This window comes from Eucyclogobius newberryi, unplaced genomic scaffold (assembly GCF_026437365.1).
Source record: "Eucyclogobius newberryi isolate DKJ021-1_F unplaced genomic scaffold, fEucNew1.0.hap1 SCAF_21, whole genome shotgun sequence".
Lineage (NCBI taxonomy): Eukaryota > Metazoa > Chordata > Actinopteri > Gobiiformes > Gobiidae > Eucyclogobius > Eucyclogobius newberryi.
This window is the reverse complement of record NW_027315846.1, coordinates 12,667,741-12,682,685: the sequence shown is the minus strand read 5'-3', so window position 1 is coordinate 12,682,685 and position 14,945 is coordinate 12,667,741. Positions and strand designations below refer to the sequence as shown.

At 40.8% G+C, this 14,945-nt stretch overlaps 2 protein-coding genes across 9 annotated transcripts in view; both read left to right on the top strand.

Moving 5' to 3' along the window:
* ndufaf1 (NADH:ubiquinone oxidoreductase complex assembly factor 1) overlaps positions 1-14,945 on the top strand; it is a 299,207-nt gene that overhangs the window by 132,093 nt on the left and 152,169 nt on the right. The gene's annotated exons all lie outside the window — the stretch shown is intronic.
* fgfr3 (fibroblast growth factor receptor 3) overlaps positions 8,644-14,945 on the top strand; it is an 83,711-nt gene continuing 77,409 nt past the window's right edge. For all 8 annotated transcript variants that reach the window (XM_072457352.1, XM_072457350.1, XM_072457351.1 and 5 more), the window contains exon 1: positions 8,644-8,843. In XM_072457352.1, the coding sequence (XP_072313453.1) occupies positions 8,696-8,843 (148 nt within the window). In that variant the 5' untranslated portion in view covers positions 8,644-8,695. The remainder of the gene's footprint in view (positions 8,844-14,945) is intronic.

Here is a 14,945-nt window from a genome sequence, read left to right as displayed (position 1 = left end):
TAGCCGCTGCGTGGATCCAGCGGCGGCTCGTAGTACTTCACCGCGCGCAGCGGAGCGGAGCCACAGAGCGCGCGAGGCTGATCCGTGGCACCGCACTCCGCTCGCGCAGACCACGCAGACATCTCCACGCGCCCGCCCGCCCGCCCGCCGCATCCAACTCAAAGGGTGTCCGCCGCCGCGTCCACGCACACAGCTCCACAAACACCCGCGGAGGGGGAGGATGGTCCGGACGCCTGGACACTGTGGACAGCCGCGCGGACCCGGGATTGAGTTGAAGGAGAAGTTCTAGGCTTTTTGAGAGAACAACGGCAGCGGATCGGGACGTGGATAATAGAGGACTTTATCACAACATTGAAAAAGAAAAAGTCAAGCAAGGAATTACGGATTTTTTTTTTTTTTTTTTTTTAATACAGTTTTTGGATTTAAACATTTGCTTTTCCATTATTGAAAGACACAGTGCAAGTGGGACTCCTTAGTAAGTACCTGTCCTGCTATTCCTTATTTTTCATGTATCGTCTAAGGAGAATATTGCTTTCACTTCCTCGTGCATGGGAGTCAGACAGGTTTGGTGTGATCTCCCGCAGGGTGACGCCGCGGTGATAGGGCGCGCGGCAGAGGCACAGGTGGCGCGTCCCCGGTCCCTCAATCTGTGCGTAACCGTTGCCTCACAAAATGGGGATAATATGCGTCAAAAGATCAATTTGGCGTGCGCGTAATTGTGGCACGGGGTGGAATGGAACCACGCACCGCTGGCTCAAGTACTTTTCCAATACTCAAATGATTTTTAATACATATTTCAGAACTGTATTCAGTCATATTTATTCCAAACATGTCTTATTACTTTTGCCCTGTGCGTAAAGTTGTTTCATTATTATGTATGGGTTATGTATAGGGCGCATCTGATCTCACTCCCATCTAAATCACACTATGGTCTTTACATTATTATTATTATGAGTATTATTATGAACAGCTGCTGATCATAAAGACACGTACAGTTTGGGATCGTTGATGCAGAGGAACGTGCAGATGATGTTGGGATCTAAGTCGTGTTTTTTTATGGCAAAATTGTGCGGTTTGTCTTGCTTTTGGGAAACTTCAAATGCAACGCCTTGATATTAAAAAAATACGCACAAATAAAGAGTACTACAATTAAGTTACACAGTTCCATCGTGTGCATCAACGTGCTTGATTATATTCCTTCAAAATTAGATAGTTTTCTTGCTGCTGCTGGTTAGAATTAATAGATATTCTTGTCCATTTGACCACCAACATTTAAAATACTTTTTTTTCGTGAAAGCTTTGCAACAATTGAATTTGTCTGTTTGGAATCATTAACTACACCCCCTTTACATCAGCACCTAATGCAAAAATGACAAATCAAGGGCCAAATCATTTTAAATCAACTTTTTTCTCCCACTTCAGGCTATATTCTTGCATCAACGTGAGCACGCTTTCCCTCGCTGCGTCGGTGACGTCTTCCCATTAGCAGAAAAAAAAATGAATTACGCATCAGCCGAGCCCCTCCGTTTCCCCCTCCGTTTCCCCCTCCGTTTCCCTCTCCGTTTCCCCCCCAGAACACGCAGTGATCATCTCTGAAGTTCATCCAGGAGCCGCTCCTTCCTTCCCCGCGCCTTAGAATGAGCGTGTATAAGACAGCCGCGCGCTCCTCTGCCCCGCGCGCACCATCACTCATCTCTCCACTTCTGAACCTCTTGAATAGCTTTCAGATGGGGCTTTCACATGGGGCTTTCACATGGGGCTTTCACATGGGGCTCTCAGATGGGGCTCTCAGATGGGGCTCTCAGATGGGGCTTTCTGGCCACTCAGCCCGGCTTTAGGCCCCTTCACTTGTCAGAGGCGTGAGCGGCGGTGAGCGGATGATGATAGGAGACAGAAACAGCGGAGAAGAGGAGTTCAGAGGAGAAACTGAGGCACCGTTAAACCAGATTTGACTTTAGTAATTGCTGTGCTGCCCGGTGGTGGAGTGGTTAGGGCACAGCACACGTATGCCAGGCTCCAAATGCAGCCTGCCGCAGTACTCTGACAATGTGCTGCATGTCCTCCCCGTCTCTCTCATCCCCATTTCACACTGTCTTTCACTGTCTAATAACGGCTTTGGGTAAAAAACAAAACAAAAAAAAAACCTCAAAATAACTTGCTACGCTATGATGAGTGGCACACAGCTGTCAACTGCATTAGTTTATGAACACATCTGTCGAAAGTGTATGCTATTTAAGAGTTGTTTTTAAAGTCAAAACATCTGGAATAAAGTGTTGTAATCACTTCAATCTTAATGTTCTCCTAATTTTCTGACACATTTGTATTTTCGAACACCTTTTGCGCAGGGTATTTTTGGTTATTTTTGCACAGTACATATTTCAGCTGTTGTATGTGTATATATTTTTTTTTTAATGGGGAAAAGTAATGCAACTCCCTAGAACAAATACGCACTAATGCCTCGTATGTGCACCGCTGTCTTTGCACAATACAACATTACCATAATGTCATGCAAATTAGCCAAATTCCATTCTTCTTTGTGTACCACCTAAATCTCCAAACACTAATAGATGAATAAATCAATCTTCCTCCATTGACCTGCAAAATCACCACTTTCGCTCATTTCCAATCACTGCCAAAATCATTCGCACATTTCAGCTCCAAATGACTGTCTTTTCCAAATTGGCTCGAGGTACTTTGTTTTGCTAATTCTACCGTTTATCAAAAGAGAATATGTCGCAGGTGGTACTTTGCCGTCCTCATGGGCCTGTAATGTAATGTTGCGGGGCTGAGCTGTAGTTTCATTTGACAGAAGTCTCACTGTGCTGTTAATATTGAGCCGTGTTATGAGTGGCAGTCGACTTGCCTCCCCACTGCGTCTGTTTAATTTAGCCCTCAGCTCTCATAATGTGTTCGGTCTGCTCAGTTTGACTCACTGGTTTAATAACAAGTTAATGCCTCAAAGTGAGTCCACAAATCTGGGACTTGGCGAAGATTTTAACAGCGCGTTCACACTTGTTTCTGGTTTTGGGCCTGGATTGAGCCCAGTTTGGTCTCGATGTCGACGTGGTTTGGTCATGTTCTAGTCCTGGTTTAGTTCCAGGTTTTTTTGTCCTGGTTTAGTCCTAGTTTTGATGTGCAAGAGTGAATGCACCCATTGGTTTGTTTTACTACAGTTCATTCCTTGCAGTTTATGTACTTCCATAAGTATAAAAGTATAAAAGTTTAAAGTATAAAATCTTTCAATAGGTGAAAGATAAAGTAAAATGGTGGGTTTGTGCGTTGTGGGTCGAGTCGGATTTTGATGTGTAGTAGAAGTTGTACTAAAAGTGGTGGTAGTGATGATAAAAACTCAAATATTGCTGAACTTTTTTGTGGTATTGATCATTCAAATTCGCACCTCCTCCACAATAAAAATGGGCTCAAACTGGGACTAATCCTGGACTTAAAGCTGGACGATGGACTAGAATTAAACCAGGAACAGAAAAGGATCAAAGCAAATCTACATTAGGACTAAAACCAGGACCAGTGTGAAGTAAAGTACCAGGTATAGGTCCCATTCTACCAGACAGAAGCTTCTGCTAATCTGAAGAAAAAGGGCGTCGTTCCTTATATTGACCTTGACAGAAGTGGTTCAGTCGCATCTCTGTCGCTATAGCAACAGGACTCAACAGACCTTGGATCTGTTTCAAAGGGTGCAGTACTTTCGCTAACACAGCTTCGTGTCACTTTTCCCACGTGAGTTTCACTGGTTTCACGGACGCAGTAAAAAAGACAAAGCACAATCCAATGAAGATTATTGCTGAAGTTTCGTTTGTTTCACTGCGTGCAACTGTAACGTATGATGAAGCATTACTGTAGAACTAGTTTATTTAAGTTTGATCTAAAAACACATGGTTAGCTCTGTAAAATCGCAGCAGAATTGTCTTGAAATTGCTCCTGAAATGACAAACGTGTTCTTACTATTTGCCTCAGGATTGATCAGTTTCGGACAATCTTCTTCACACAGTCATTATGCACTTTCCTTTCAAGTTAAACGGACTAATAGAAAGTTCATCCCCTCGTTCTCTTGCTGATGGCTGAATTATTGAGCGGCCGTGACACAGCGCCGAGGTGTAACTGTGATGTGACTAACAGGGATTTGAACCAGTGTTTAAAAGCTGCCTCCGAGCCACTACAACGCGCACACACTCCTGCTGCTGCTGCATGATTCATGTTCATGTATTATTCACATCAGAGCGTGGCTTTCCTCTTTATGCCTTCAAAAATATTGGCAACAAAACACTTTGAACTCCCCCACTCAGCGTGTAAAGCCGTGGCTCATCATCTTTAGTGTTTGGGGGCTTGAGTAAGTCTTGTTTGGTAAATTATTTGGATTTGTTAGTTGTATATTAATGGTAGTGGTGATAGTTTGAGTTTGTACACTGTAAAACATTAGGGCCTCGTTTGGTTAAGCAAATATGCAGATTGTAGTGTGTTTAAGTAGCACTGGTAATGGCCTTTCAGCTGGCCTGTGTCACTATTCACGCTTTGTTGTTTAAAATAGAGGAGTTTATTCAACTAAAAGTGAAGAGATGTGAGTAGTGTTACGATTATTGTGAGGAAAAACATCTGAATTCAACAATCATCCAGAATTATTGAGACTGTAATCAAACAACAGTGAAATATTGCATTTTCTTTCATTCCCGTGGTTCCTCAAGTTTGTGAGCAGCTTTCTAAAACTTTCTGAAAGACGAAATAAAGTTAAATATGACAAAAAACATCAGATTAAAAAAATAATCTTTACATTTAGGTCTATTTTGGTCACGATTATACATTTTTTTTAAAATTCTTACGATTACATTGTGACCTGAATAATCACGATTATCGATAAACAGAATCATCTTGACAACTCTAGTTATGAGTTGGGGGTGGAACTTAAAATACAGATGCTCTAAAAAGTACTTTCACTACATCAAGTTGAGCATCATAGAGTATCCATGGCTTCTTCCTGAAACTTTGCTAGTTGTATATGTTGAATATATTACACGTGACTGAATTATATTATATCTTAATTATGTTGTTTTGCTTGGTGAGTCACTATCAGTTTGAAGCCCGTGTCATCATGCCTAATTAGTGACCATTAACGAAAAATTCAAACGCTGTCGCTTTCCAAGTTTACTACAAAGTTGATTAGCGATGATTGCAGAAGAGACGGTGGAGACAAAACTTTCACCGTGTGCGTTTCTGGTTCCAATAATTGTGCTATTGCTTTCGTGCCAAATATTCCCATGTTTGATTCCAGCTGTAAATTGTGAAATGAAATGAGACATAGCTTTCCTGAGCTAAGATAACATTACAAAAGCCATTCTGTAATTAATAATAATACTAGTAATAAGTATGTTCTTTGTTCTAAATGACATGGTGAATCAGTGAGATGTGGTTTTATGACGAGCACGTTTTGACAATAAAGTATTAGTAATAAAGATGTCGTTATTGCTTGAAAAGAACTTGAAAAACATGAATTCTTACTGTGAAGTGGAACACCTTTGCATATATCTGACTTGTAACTTGTCTCAATGGAGTTGGTTATGTTTTATGTCTTTCTGCGGAACATTCCTGGCACAGAATATCTTAATTAGTACTTTTACCGTATACACAGTAAAGTACAGAGAAGGCAGTCAGAATAATGGCAGTGGTAGATGAATATTTAGTTAGATAATTGTACTCCCAGAACAGTACATTTACCACAGAGAAGATGTGTGTCATATTTCAGTCTCTGTGTGACCAGCAGTGGGCAGTGAGGCTGTAGCGGACCAAACAACTCTTTTACAGTAATAGAAGTAGTTGTAATTGTTGTGTGGCTGTAATTGAACCCATACAGCTGTACATGGCTCATTCTAACACAAAAATCTAACGGCACTCTTTCGATACAAGGTTATGTTGAGCCACACAAAGCTGAATGCGAGTTTGGAGACAGTGACCGTTTGGAAACACAGACGTGCTTCTGTGTGCGCTGGCCTCAGAGCGGGTCGGTCGCATGCTCCTCATGGGGAAAGAAAAACACCCGGAAAACTTAAGACAACACTCTGCGCCCGGACCAACAGCGCACAATACGGCCCTGTGTGCAGACCCTTTAGCCCTCGTTACAGCAGGCGGGACGTCCCACACAGAGATACGTGTGTAGGACTCTAACCCTGCGGGAGGTGGGTAAAGAACAGCAAATATCGGTATTAGAAGTATTGAAGTGCTGTATAATCTTGGATCCGTATTGTAGAAAAGTAAAAACATGGCAAATTGTATGAACAAATATGTCATTTAGAAATACTGGCTGCAGAAATGGTACACAATACACAAACAAGAAGCGTTTACTTGTGGGAAAGATGAGTCTATAACGAAGCAAATGGGCGCGTAACATATCGGTTTGAGAGGTTCAGCAAATGATCTTGTAATTTTATGCTAAGCCAAGTTAAATCCATAATGTAAAAGTAGCAACGCAATAGAGCAGTGGTTCTCAAGCTACAGCCGTGGACAGTAATTTGCCTTCTGAGTACCACCAGATGTAAACCAGGTCTAAAACAGGATGATTCCAGAGCTGAACCCGATCTAAAGTAGGACTAGACAATTACTTTACAAGTTCTAAACCAGGACTAAATCAAAGGAAGACAAATAGTGGATTAAACTCACTCCAATTCAGCAAATATTTGGACTTCCGTGTACGTACTACAGTTTGAGAACCACTGCAATAGATCGTACAGGTAATATCAACTCAAGTTTAGTGGATTTGAAAAAACTAAATTACCGTATTTTCCGCACTATAAGGCGCACTGTCAATGAATGGTCTATTTTCGATCATTTTTCATATATAAGGCTATAAAAAAGGACTATCAGGCGCATTAAGGGAAACAAAACCACACAAAGGTCAATAAGCACAACCAGAATTAATCCATGTATAAGGCGCACTAGGTTATAAGGCGCAGTGTCCTTTTTTGAGAACATTAAAGGCTTTTAAGTGCGCCTTATAGTTATTTTGGCACTCATCTGTACAGTATAATATCAATCAAATGGTACAGAGTCACGCATCTACAGACACATGAGGTTAACATAAACATATACATTTTAAGTGCATTTTAGTTTCCATTTAGTGTGCGAATGTGGCACCAGCCTGTCAGCGGTGGGTGAGTTTGTTTCACTGCGCCCGTTCTCTCTCTGCACTCAATCCCGGTGCGTTACATTCCTCCTTAAATAAACAGCGAACCGAGCGCCTTCTCTTCTTTGCCTACGGATACTCGCGCTCCTGCATTCCTCGTCCTTCAGCCAGATCGGCCAACGGGTGTCAATCTGATGCTAAACCACGTGCGACAGCCTCATAAGAGTCACGTCGAAGGAATGACGGGCTCTCGTCGTTTGCATGCTCCAACTCTTGCTCCGGTCTGTTTGCGTTGCAGTTAATTGGATTCCGGATTTAGCGTTTGTGTGCAAAGCTGATTTAAAAGTGAATGGCAAATATTTTTGTTGATGTTTTAACAAGAGCAGAAAGAGGGGAAAGTTTCTGCAAAATCCAGTAAAGAAGGATTTCCGCTCTAATCCGTCAAATCTGTGAAGAATGTCAGGTCAAAGTGTGGAGCAGGTGCAGAAATTGTTCTTTGTGCATTCATTGCCTTTGCCTGGGGTTTCAGAGTGATGAATAATGAGCATGCTTATCATAGCAATAACATACTCAAAATGGCACCTACAAACAGGAAGCTGAAATTCCTGATTAATTTCAGTTAAAACTTGGGACTAAAATAAAAAATGTATTTGGTCTAAATCCAGACTAAAGTGGGGTAAAACTTGAAAATGGAAATATAAGTTGAAAACATAAATAGGTTATATATAATAACACTGTTTTGTGTAGTTTTAGGCGCAATTAAATCAAAATCGCAATTTGAATAGTAATTAGCAAATGGCAACAACAGTAATTATTAAGCTAAGATCATTTCATTTTGTAAACCTTTAATGATCTTGTCTAATTCTGTGTAAAACATGTTGAAACCCTTTAGTTTACATGTCCTCAAATACATCAGATTCTCTCAGGTCAGATTTCAAATGTCTCTCAAATGTTAATGCTGCTGGTTTTAAAATGTGAACGTACAAACATGAACACAATTTGAATTGTAATTGCAATGCTTGTCAGAAAAATCACAATTATTAGATAGATATTTTACCAAAATAGTTCAGTTTAGTTTTCATTGGTTGAAGTTTGACTGTTGCTGAACAAAACAAACTTGCAACTGAGGATGTCACAATATTGAATTTTAATGTCACTGTTATTGTGAGAAGAAACATCATAATACAACAATTATTCACAATAACAAAAGTGAAATCCAGTTATTTTGATACAAACTGCCACATAAAAAGCACTTTATATTGAAGTGCACTTTTTTGGAGTTCAGATTGAATTAAAAAGAAAAAAAATTGATATTCATTTTTGTATTGTAATCTGAATAATCACATTTAACGGAATAATCTTGACAACTACTTGTAACTAACACCTTGCTTCCTTTGCTCTGCCTCTACTATTTAGATAACTAGTGCATTTACATGTTTTCTGTGAAGCTTAAGCTGCACTGCCCCTGACCTGGTTACGTCTTTCTCGTTGCAGGAGCCCCGGTGCGTTCTCCCGGTGCGTTCTCCTGGCGCTGGAGGCAGGAGGTTGTGGACAGAATGAGCCTGCAGGATGAGCTCTGAGCTGGGCCTCGCTGCTCCGCGCCGCCTTGCCCCATCGTCTGGAGGAATGACAGCTCTGTGGCGCCCCGTCTGGCTCTGCTGCGTCCTGCTGCCTCTGTACGTCGCCGCGGCCCGACTGCCCACCGCCCCGCCCGCAGGTAGGATCGAAACGCAGAGCTAAAAGTCCTGCCACGCCAACATTTACAGTGCATCAATCATTCTCTACCTCGCACTCACGGTGACACTGACAGACGCTACGTTTACATGCACTAAACAATCAAAAACTCCAATCGTCTTTGCCAAACCACTCAAATATACAAAGAACGTTTAGGCATGTCTAGGAATTTAGCTCTCGCACCATCACCTTTGCAGCTATAAATACAAAAATCAGCTCTCACCGTGCGTAACCAGACTTTTGGCAAACATTTACGTCAAGCATTTGATTTTAAGACATGACGGACTGCATTACTCGCTATTACTACTGTTATTTGCTCTCCGTAGCGCAAATTAACACAATTATTGAATGCTCTGGTAGTTTTTACTTTCATTTCAACGCGGCGGACCAGAATAAAACAAGTCGTTTCTCATCTCCATCCAATACACGTGTCTGACATTTTCGCGGCTGTTTTTGACCTCTCCAAGTCTGCACAAAGCATCAATTCGACAAAGACTCGGACGTCTCCTTATGCGTTAACTTTCAATGTGCCGGAAGTGCATTGCTCCGAGGCACGATGGCCACTCTGTCCAAGAACACCCGCCTTAAACGTGACACGATTCAATGATTTGTTTTTCGTCTGGTGTCACGCCTGCTCGGACAATACGCCGCCTTCTCTATTTGAAATAATTTGCTTTTGTTTTCCGGGGGAGCACATAATTGGATAGTTTGGCTTGTTGGGCTTAGCGTGTTTGTGTTGCTCTTTGTTTTTCGAAGCCGACACGAAAACCACACGGATCAATCCTTAAACGTTTTCTCCGTCTGCGCCGTATTTGACATTTTCTACCAAGCCCCTTTTATATTCTCTGCAATTCAAGAAGTCATTTATTCAAGGTGTTTAAAGTGATATTCTGACATTGTTTACGCCGTCCATGTTGTTGAAAATACTTACTTTGTGCGGAGAGAATGGCAGATGTTTTGTGTGCCTTGTGTTCTGGAGACAATCTGACACTTAAATGACTCTTAAAACCGTGCAGTGGTGGGAGTCTATTCAAAGAAATATACTGCTGTACTGACAGATAGTTATTATTGGAAAGTGTTGGCAGAAACATGTGGGAGACTATGTCAAGGCATTTGTAAGGATAACACTTATTTGTGTGTCCAATATGGCGGCTCGAAACCCACACACGCAGAGTGAAGATGATCCGTGCTTCAGCGTAGTTTAAGAGTTGCATTTCAAGTTCATGCTTAAGATTGTTTGAGAAAGCTAATAGTTAGAAGGAGGTTGAAACCATGAGCGGACGAAGAGAGACGCCGAGATTTATGATTCATGAACTAAAATTGCTGTTATTTAAAGTGTTATTTACATTGGTGGAAAGTAACAAAAGTGGAAGTCATGTACTTGAGTAGAAATGTAAGGTATCTGTGCTTTACTTAAAGGCGGTATGGACAATTTTTCGGCGATTTGAGAACGCAGGCGGAAGTGCGCATGTGCACTCCCCCGTGCGGACTGATACAACACACACATGCGTTTGTTTATTAGCGCAACGGAGCGCATCACATCGCTCGTCTCCCGTAGATTTCTGTCCACTTCTGCGTCAGCTCGAACTGTCTTTCTCCGTCTTCATTTTGCCCCGTACACTGAGGGAACTATATTATGATAGATCCATGCGCTTAGGCACGCGGAAACGTGGGGGCGAGCCTGACGCGGCTGCAGGTGAGCGATAGGTGCGTTTTATGATTGATACGTGGAAGGACAAATGATTTATCCACGCCACGAGGAAATATGATAAAAAATCTGCTGAAAAAAATCGTCCATTCCACCTTTAAGTCATTTTTACAGTTGATACGTTTTACTTTTGCTTTACATTTGGGAGCAGGTATCTGTACTTTCTACTCCACCATATTTTTGAAGTAGAAAGTGCTTTTTGTGTGGTTTTACAGCACGTTCATGGCGACAACATGAATACAGGTTGTGAGTTCAAGCCCCAGCTTTGAGCAACAAAAATACATCCATAAAATCAACTTGAAAAATTAGGAAATTGACTTAAATAGCTACAGTTGACCAAAGATCAGCTCAATTCGTTATCAAAATCGCTTCATTTAACACTTTAACAGTTCTAAAAATCTGTTTGAAATACTTTTTTAAATGTCCTTTTACTTTTTGGTATGTGCTTTTTTTTGCCTCAGTATCTGCACTTTTACTTAAGTACCACAACCGAGTACTTCTTCCACCTTCTTCATTATGGAGTTGTCTAACCTCAAAGCGAGTGTTGCATTAATCCAACACGACTCAAGCTTAACAAATTGAAATATACCCGAGTGTTAAACTGTCACGCAACATCAAGCGTTCACGTTTAAAAGACCTTGTACTACATTTGACAGTGATTGCGCATAAGATATTAACTCAGGCTCCTTCTGTGGGCCGACCTTTAGCTTCTTACCTGTATTAAACTGTGTCTGTCTCTATCGGTGGGCGCGCCTTCTCGTACACGTTACAATAGTCGTGTTGCGATCCAGCCGCTTGATTGCCTTCTCCACCGGGAGCTATCAGGGTCCATCAAACCAGACTTCATCATCCTCCAGCCAAAATGTGTGCTTAAAAGGCCCGGAGGTGGTGAGAGATGGCGCTGAGAAGACTCGACACGACTGGATCACGTTTCCACGTTTCACTGGTGTTTTTGAATGAGTTTGATTAGTTTAAGAGGCGCTGGGTGATGGTCAGGTGATAACACGGAGTCTGGAGCAGGGCTGTTTGAACAAGGACGATTGACACAAGGGTTTAAGTGTTACAGTCAGTCGTTTTAGTCGTATGCTGGCACAATATCCAATTGTAGTGTTCAAATTGAGAAGGAACAGCATCATTTTACAGTTATTCTTGATGACCGTTGCCGAGGGATATCACAATATTCATGTTGGTGTGGAAAGATTTTTAACAATACTGACAATACTTATCAAGTCAAACATTCTGAAGGAAAAATGAACCATGTTGTGACATAAACAGCTGGAATAAAAACACTTTTCATTTGGGTTTGCCTTTCCTGGTGCCTAAATGATCAAATTATCTTGACAACCTTAAACAATCAACAGTGAAATCTTTCATTTTCCTTTTTTTGTCACACTTTCTGAATTAAAAACAAAAAGTGATGTCAATGTGATACAAACAGACTGTACACACTGTAAAATAAATGAAATAATGATAATGATAATAAAAATGATAATGATGATAAAAATGATAATGATAATGATAATGATAATAAAAATAAAAATGACATAAAAACAACCAGTGAAAATTTTGGTAAAGTCACAATAGAAAATGTTAGTGTTTTAACTATTACTGTATGAAAATACACGATTCAACTATTCAGGGACTTAAACATTAGTGAAATATTTTGTTTTATTTTATTCCAATTACTATTCCTAAGGTTTGTGACCAGCCGAACTTTCTGAATGACAAAATAACTTTGAAATGTGACAAAAACAGCCAGATAAAAATCAATGAAATATACATCACCTAAAAATGCAGTTTAATTATCAACCCCTCAGACATATACTGTATTCGCTGTATAAAGTCTGTGTCTGGCCCCTGTCGCCCTGTCGCCCTGTCGCCCTGTCGCCCTGTCGCCCTGACGCCCTGACGCCCGGGCTCGGAGCAGGTCTCCTCCTCCACAGATGGACTCTCAGTGGGGCTAAAGTGACTGTCACACCGGGGCAGATGGCTCGTTTCCCCTCAGCCTTGGGTCATCCCCGCTCCATCACAACACCAGCTCCACACTGTCCATACCGTGTCCATGTGAGGCAGGATTAATGTGGCCGGGGTCAAACTTCACCCGGGATAAGGACAGAGAGGAGTGTCCTTCAAAGTTTACTCCGGTTTCAGTTTTTCAGGTTTCGTTATTCATTGTCTGGAATGGAGAGGTTTTGGTACAAGAACACGATGTAAGATGAAGAAAATACATGTATTACACTAGACACTCTGGCTCAAGAGTGTAGTAAGACATCAACACCAATTGCATCACATAAGGCCTCATTTGCACATTTAAATGTAAGAGGCGGTGGGTGATATTACTATAGTCAGTCCGGATTTTGAAGTGTTTTGTTTATTTATCTTGAAATTTAAACTCAAATCACTCTTTCAAAAAAAAAAAAAGAAGAAAAGAATGAATTCACATTTTTCTATTTACATGTTTTGTATTAATGGATGTTTATCTTTTCAATTGATTATTTTAAAATGATTTGCTTCGGATTAAACTAAAATAATCACTTGTAAAAGGTGACATATATTATTTTTTGTCCTCTACACTTACACTCTACACTCATCTACAAATATTCCTGTTCTTCACTTGACATCACAAAAATAATGATAATCTTACTATGCCAAAGGACTTAAAGTTGCGCACGCTGCTTATATATTCCATCAAACTCCCACACCTCGTCTAAAAGCCCTGTTTTACATGTATACTTGGTATATTTGCACAGACAGTGTGGTTTGAATGCCTTGTTTCCATAAACTCCACTGTAATGTTATTCCAAAGCACGCTGCTGTTTATTTCTCCAGACTCTCGTGGCATTTCCAAAACCAGAGTGACGTCCGACGCGACACAGGACTAAAGTCTGTGTTTGTCTTCTTCTACTCTTTATTTACTGAGCCACACACATAATGCCTCCTGCTGACAGAGAGCCCGGCTAAACGCTCCAGAGCTGCAAGAGCAACATTTGCTTTAATGCTTTGCTATTGCTTTGCTCTGCTTATTTCAATCAAAGCACATTTTTGAATCTATCACTTCAATTAAGTTTAAAAAGAAAACAGGTTTTGTGGTGGATGCTAATGCTTTCCCTTGAATCTTCCAAAGTGTTGATATTAAGCTTATCTATCGCCATGGAGACAAGCAGCTGACTCCACCAATCCAAGTCACAGGTCAGGCCTGTGGAGAGGCGAGTCAACTTAAAGTAAGAATTTAAAGTATGTTTTTCTATGTATTTTTGAGCCCGTAATAATGCAAGAGGCAAGATACAGGGTTAATGTCATACTGTGGAAAAGTAAAGTAAGGACATCTCCATGGAGACCAGCAGGTAGCACCTCCTGCAGAGAGGTTACACAGTGTACCTGACTGGACCTGCTAATATATCCTACACATGGGGTTCAGCTTCCTGTTCATGCAACATCTTGAGGTTTTAAGTTAAAAAGTGCTTGAAGTAAGTAGTATTTATCTTGTTTTTAGTATATTTGACTACCTTGGAGTCAGATTAGCAGTGGAACAAACATGAAATATATAGTTTTACTTAAAATATGAAACAGACAAGCATTTTGCTCACTTGAACTGAGAAATAAAATGCTTTGACACCTGAAATAATAACAAAACTTACTTGTTCTATTGGCAAATCTCATTTTAAGATAGTCAAATACACTCAAATCAAGATAAATACGACTCCATTCTTCACTTTTTAACTTATTGTCTTATTTAGGATTGTAAATGTTTCCAGTGTTGATTGTGAGCAGGAGAGACATCACACAGCTTTTATTTAAGTCTTGTTTCGGACATTTATTGAACACTTGTCATGCTCATGCGCTCGCTTGGTTTGAGAGGCTGTTGAGTTAAACGGCTATTACCCGCGTGCCTTTATCTCCCTCTCCATGGACCACTTTTAGAAGATTACTTTCCAAAGTGGGACGAAGCCATGCAATTTTCACCACTGCACTATAAACATCCTGTAATCCTCTTTTTTATGTAAATGAGCCGTTCACAACTGTTATGCTTTTTCTTTTTTTGTAGCGTTATAAGTCACAAAATAGCTACACTTGTGCTAACAGATTTCATTCCCCGGGCAACTTTATCAGACATCATCTTTGGCAGTAACGGCGGGCGGACGTGCCAAATAAGCTGTGCAGAAAGACGATGCGTGAACAATGGCTGCTCTGTGTTCAGAACATCACTGTCTTAATCCAGAGCCACTTAAGACACTTTAGTGAAGGGAATTAAACATGAAATACAGATCAGTGACTGCGAGGCTGCGCTAAACGTCTGCGCTAATGGATTTAGAGAGCAGAAAGTGTTAAGATAATAATGACTACAATAAAACTAATGTGCAATTATTATACATGATA